The sequence below is a fragment of the Rhagoletis pomonella genome, unplaced genomic scaffold, assembly GCF_013731165.1.
Source record: "Rhagoletis pomonella isolate Grant_MI unplaced genomic scaffold, Rhpom_1.0 Rhpom_scaffold_00001, whole genome shotgun sequence".
NCBI lineage: Eukaryota > Metazoa > Arthropoda > Insecta > Diptera > Tephritidae > Rhagoletis > Rhagoletis pomonella.
In genome coordinates, this window is record NW_023458555.1 from 2,499,366 (window position 1) to 2,505,006 (window position 5,641).

At 33.1% G+C, this 5,641-nt stretch overlaps 1 protein-coding gene across 1 annotated transcript in view; it reads left to right on the plus strand.

Moving 5' to 3' along the window:
• Positions 1-5,641, plus strand: part of LOC118750247 (RING finger protein 44) — a 10,589-nt gene that overhangs the window by 190 nt on the left and 4,758 nt on the right. The window contains exons 2-5 of the mRNA XM_036484972.1: positions 7-179; positions 254-438; positions 3,940-4,052; positions 5,547-5,636. Coding sequence (XP_036340865.1) covers positions 7-179; positions 254-438; positions 3,940-4,052; positions 5,547-5,636 — 561 coding nt within the window. The remainder of the gene's footprint in view (positions 1-6; positions 180-253; positions 439-3,939; positions 4,053-5,546; positions 5,637-5,641) is intronic.

Sequence of the window (5,641 nt, forward strand, 5' to 3'; positions counted from 1 at the left end):
TCACAGAGACGTGTTTTCCCACCTCACCGTCGCATTACTCGTTTCTGGCCGGCAAACCATCCACATGGACCACACCGGCATATGCTTCCACCACAGGCGTTGGGTCCGCACCAAGCGACTCCTGTGCAGATTCAAACAACAACGGGAATCATAAACCCGGGCTTTTTACTTAATTTCCTGTAAATATACATACATATTTGCGCTCACCATTTCAAATAAGAAAAGTGAAATCGTTCTCTTTTTTTTCATACAGAGCTATGTTCCCGCTCTCGCCATATAATCAGCATGAGTTGAACTCTCCAGACTCCAATGAGACGGAAAATTACGAGGCGTTGCTTAGTTTGGCCGAACGTTTGGGCGAGGCAAAGCCACGTGGCTTGGCGCGGAATGAAATCGACCAGTTGCCAAATTATAAATACAATCCTGATACTCATAACGGTGAGTAAAAACAATTAAATCGAATGCAGTGGCTTCGTTTGTGTCTTTAACTTATTTAAGGATACACAGCCTGAAAGTTGGTTGCTGAAAGTAATTTTTTGAATAAAGAAATTCTACTCTTGTAATTTCCGTAAACTCCTGAGCAGTTTAAAATTGCATGCGTTAGCTTATCCGCTAGAATTCTCGAGACACAGTTCCGTCTTTACCCTGGGAAAGCCTCTATGTACAGGCAGTACAGCGTGTCACACATGGGTCAGAATACCCTATGCAGACGTCTTAACCGACTCCAATCGAGACGAAAATTTGTATGTGATATCTTCGACTATAGTAGTACCAATTGGGTATTAGATAAAAAAAAATTAATTTTAATTTTTTTAGTCTCTCTAAGGACTACCCTAATGCACATACATGCATACATAGCTTTTCAACGCTTTTAAATCATTGTGGTGCCTCTTTCCCCCTTCACATTATACGTACGTGAAACCTGATTCCAATGTGTCTATTACAATTGAATAACATTTAAAGTCCGATTTTTAAATAAAACTTGGTTTTTACGAAAGCGTGCTCTATGTGGGCCTATGAGCGTTCGCCCGGCAGTAGGGTCTAGCGTTGGAACTTTTAGTTGATTTCGATGATCGAATCATTCAAGTGAACTAATTCATTTAGTTCATTCTCGTTCATTTAGTTGACAGTTTGCAATAGTGAATCCGGGCAACAAAATACAACATTTTATTTAGAATAACATTCAAAGATAACATAAATATTAGCTTTCTTATAATCAATTCACTATATGTAGGCTTTGTAACAATTCATGGCAATGTAATTAGCAACCTATAGCTTTTACAATATTCACAAATAATTTAAAATGTAGCTTTTTTTCGTTGATATTTTGAAAATGGCAACCTGTAGCAAATAGTTAATTTTAAATTTCGAACTAGTTCGTTCGATCAATGCAATTTCCTATTTCATTCAACGAATTAGTTCGTGGACTTCTCAACTCTAGCTGGGCCTTCGTATATCTGACCAAGGTCACTCCAGAATCATTCCCAGTTAGGGTTGCCAGATCCAAATTGTCATCCAACTGGACATTTGAATAAAATATCTGGACATGCACAAATAAAACCGCTGCATGTTTATGGACAAAAAAAAAGTAAAAATTTACATATTTATTATGTATTGATTTAGCCATCAATAAAAAGAAGAAAAATAGACGTATTAGAAATACAATTCATTTCATTTACAAATGAAAATATAATACCAGTCAAGTCTACTATATGTACCTTTGTGCTAGCGTAGCAATTTTTGTTATAATTCTTTTAGAACTTTTATCCTTCTGTCGAGGACTTCATGCTATTAATTCAAACATTGCCAATCGAGACTATTACAGCTTAAACCATAAATTACGTTGTGAAGTACTGGTGAACACAGCTTGTTATGCTAAGGATTTGTATGAAGTTTCCATGTATTTTATAATAAATCAGTCAGAGTAGACATCCAGCAATCGAATGCAAGTGCTTTTCCGAAGCCAGAGTTCCGACTTGACAATATTTGCATGTGAGCGCGTAACCGTATTTTTTTTTTACCCAATCCCAGAGAGTCCCAGTGATTGTTTGCTAAACTTGTATGCTGTTACTACAACAACAATGTATCTATGAGTTTAGTAAGAGTTTAGTAAAAATTTTGTATTTTAAAAATTGTATGACAAAACGTATTTTCTATTGGTTATGTTTTGAAAATAATCTTTTAATTGAAGTAAATCTAAGCACTATTTATTGCATGGTTAAATCAAGAGCCATTATCTAATAATATCTAATACGAATTTGTTAAGTTTTGGTTTGTTTTATTATTGTTATTTTTTTTCATTTGGGAACTATCAGCAATGTAAAGTGCATTCCCCGCTACGTGGCACCAGAACTAGAGGGTGGGGGTCGAGAGTTTTCCTAAAATTTACTTGGCAGATAAAAATTCTAATATTTTACATTGATAAATTTGATTACTTAATATCCCACATAAACTCAACAAGTAAGTATGTAGTGTTAACGTTGGAAATTCGTTTAAAAATTTTATTTTTTTTTTTGTAAGGGAGGAGGGTGGGCCTACACATGTTTAGTACCGTGACCGGAGTTTCCTTTACGGCCCTGCCTACATACATTTATTAAAAATGAAATGTGACTGCAATCTAACAGCCCGATTCTGTGCCCTTGATAGCCTCAAAATTTTTATTTTTTTCAGTGTGTTAGAATAATTATTTGAAAGACATTTTTTCGAATATTCGGCCAACGATACCACCCGTAGTAGCTCGCTTGAAAATTAATTTTCACTGTGTGGACACTAGAAATCCTTTACAATTGAGACTTTCTGCTTCGATATTACTTGGATCCAAAAATAAAGCTTTACTTGGAGTAACAAACTCCGGCAAGAGTGAGCCCATTTTTGAAGAATCGAATCATTGATGTGAATATTCATCGTTATAATTTATTCATTCGACAAATCTTTTTGACGATTTTTTTTTTTTAATTTATATAATACTGAATGTAGTCACGGTGTCAAACATTGTTTGAAATACAACATTTGAATAAGAAATATTTGACTAAAACGAGTTATTGACTATTCAGTAGTAATCTTTAAAAGATGTATGAACAGTGGCCATATTTTTACAAAAAAAAGGAAGCTGAAAACAGCATATTTTCCGAGCAAAAATAATTCGAAAAAAATACACAGATATATGCATGTATATATATGCACATTAGGGTGGCCCAAAAATACACGTGAAAAAGTAAAGTCGGAATTTTTATGCTCTCACCCCCTAGGATTATTCTATACCGAAAAAATATACTCCTATTTTTTTATTTTGAAATCAAAAAATATTTAGAGGTCGCTCAAAGCGCCCAATTTTCCATGTATTTTGTATGGGGAATAAAAACGTATTTTCGTAGAAATCGTATAGGTTTCTTAAAAATCAATATTTTTCTATCGGAGAACTCTGTTTCTCTGCAACAGATTCCCAATAATAATAATCAATTGTTTATTTAACCATTTTTTCATCGCTACTATAATCTATGGGTCCGCCAAAAACCCACAAGAACCCCGAAAACTTCAATGGGGGACCAATTAAAAATCGTTAGTATTAAAAAATGGTTAAATAAACAATTGGGTATTATTATTGCAAGTCTCCTGAAGATAACCAAAGTTTATCGATCGAAAAATATTGATTTTCAAGAATTCTATACCATTTCGACGAAAAGTTGTTTTTTCCATATAAAAATACATGGAAAACTTTGAGCTGCTCAAAGCTCTAAAATATTTTTGCTCTAAATATTTTTTGATTTCAAAATAAAAAAATAGGGGTATACTTTTTTCGATATAGAACAATCCTACGGGGTCAGAGCATTACATTTCAGACTTTACTGTTTTTGGACCACCCTAATGTATATCCATATACAAATTCAAAATACTACAGGTATCCATTAAACCATTTTCACCCGTTATTTTCGCCCACAGGTGATCAAACATCCTGCGTTGTTTGTATGTGCGATTTTGAGTTGCGACAAGTGCTACGTGTGCTACCTTGCTCACACGAATTCCATGCTAAATGCGTCGACAAATGGCTAAGGGTAAGTAAAGTACATATGTACATTAGACTGCATACAAAAAAAAATCGGTACTGTTTTTCCACTGGAACTATAAAATCTTTTATATTTTAAGACTTCCACCAAAATATCTCGCAAAATATTAAGATTTACGTTAGCTGGACCGATTTGAAAATACATACCTCCAAAAATTGAGTTTTTTTTATTAATAAAAACAGTTTTTTTAATATCTTTTGAAAAAAATTACCTCAGATGACTAAACAGTTTAAGCTCAAAAAGTTTGCATAAAAATATTTTTAAAAAATTTTCTACGGAATCATAATAATGAGATTTTGATGTTGTTTTTGAACGTTTTTCAATGACTGGTGTGAGAAAAACTCGAATAACTCAGCGAAAACCTTACCAATTTAGACTTATGAGGTATCATTGGTAAGTTATTTCACCCTTTTAATTTATTTGCGAATAAGCTCATTCAAAGTATGAAAGAGGAAGGTAAGATAAACCAAAGTCATTCCATGTTGAATTAAGATGTGTTGGTATTTGATACAGAAAAAATCGGGACGTGAATGAGTTTTTTTTTGCAAAAAAATAAAAAAGGGTGAGAAAATACCTTTCCACTGATACCTCATAAGTCTATATCGGTAAAGTTTTGGAGCAGTTATTGAAGTTTTTCTTACACAAATTTTTACAAAAAAAGTTAAAAAGCAGCATCAAAAATGTATAATTATGATTCTGTTGATAAAAATTTTCAATATTTTTATATAGATTTTTTAAGCTTAAACTGTTTGTGAGACTTTTTCATAACTACCTCCATTTTTTCATAAAAAATTCTATTTTTAGAGGTATTTTCAAACCGGTCCAGCTCACGTAAATCTTAATATTTTTCCGAAATATTTTGGTAGAAGTCTTAAAATATACTAGGTTTTGTAATCCCGCCGGAAAAACCGCAACTTTTTTTGGTGATGCAGTCTAATGTGTGTACATGCAAACATATGTACATATGTATGTATGTACAAATATTGAATTCATTAAAAACATGTGTACATACAAGTATGTATAATGTAACCAAAAATCTATGCATCAAAGTGAAAATCGCTGGCTTAGGTGAAAAAGTCTTTTTTTTTTTAATTTTCAGTAGAGGAAGAAAATTTTTATAGGTATTTATTTCTTCAAGTATTTCCCAAAACTTTTCATACAACATTTCGCGTGTTTAAAGCAAAACCAAACTCCATACGAATCAGAAGGATTATATCTTTATTAAAAGGTTTTGTATTATTTTGGCTTTACCGGATTTTCGAGCCTTCTTTTGAAATTCGGAACGCGAAAAAAAAGAAGTGCCTTAATCCTTTCCGAAACAAGGCATTATTAATTTCTCTTGCTGAAAATATGAGTTTTTATAAAAAGTAGACTTAGCAACTTTTCACTCTAAGGTAGCGATATTGAATATCCTCTACCTGCAAAAACTAGTAGCTGAGATCTATCTGTCGAAAAATTTAATTATATCATTCTGCATTTTAGTCAAATCGAACCTGTCCCATTTGCCGTGGTAATGCATCCGACTACTTTGAGAATCCGGAGCAGCAGCAATCACAAGCCCAACAAACACAGGCACA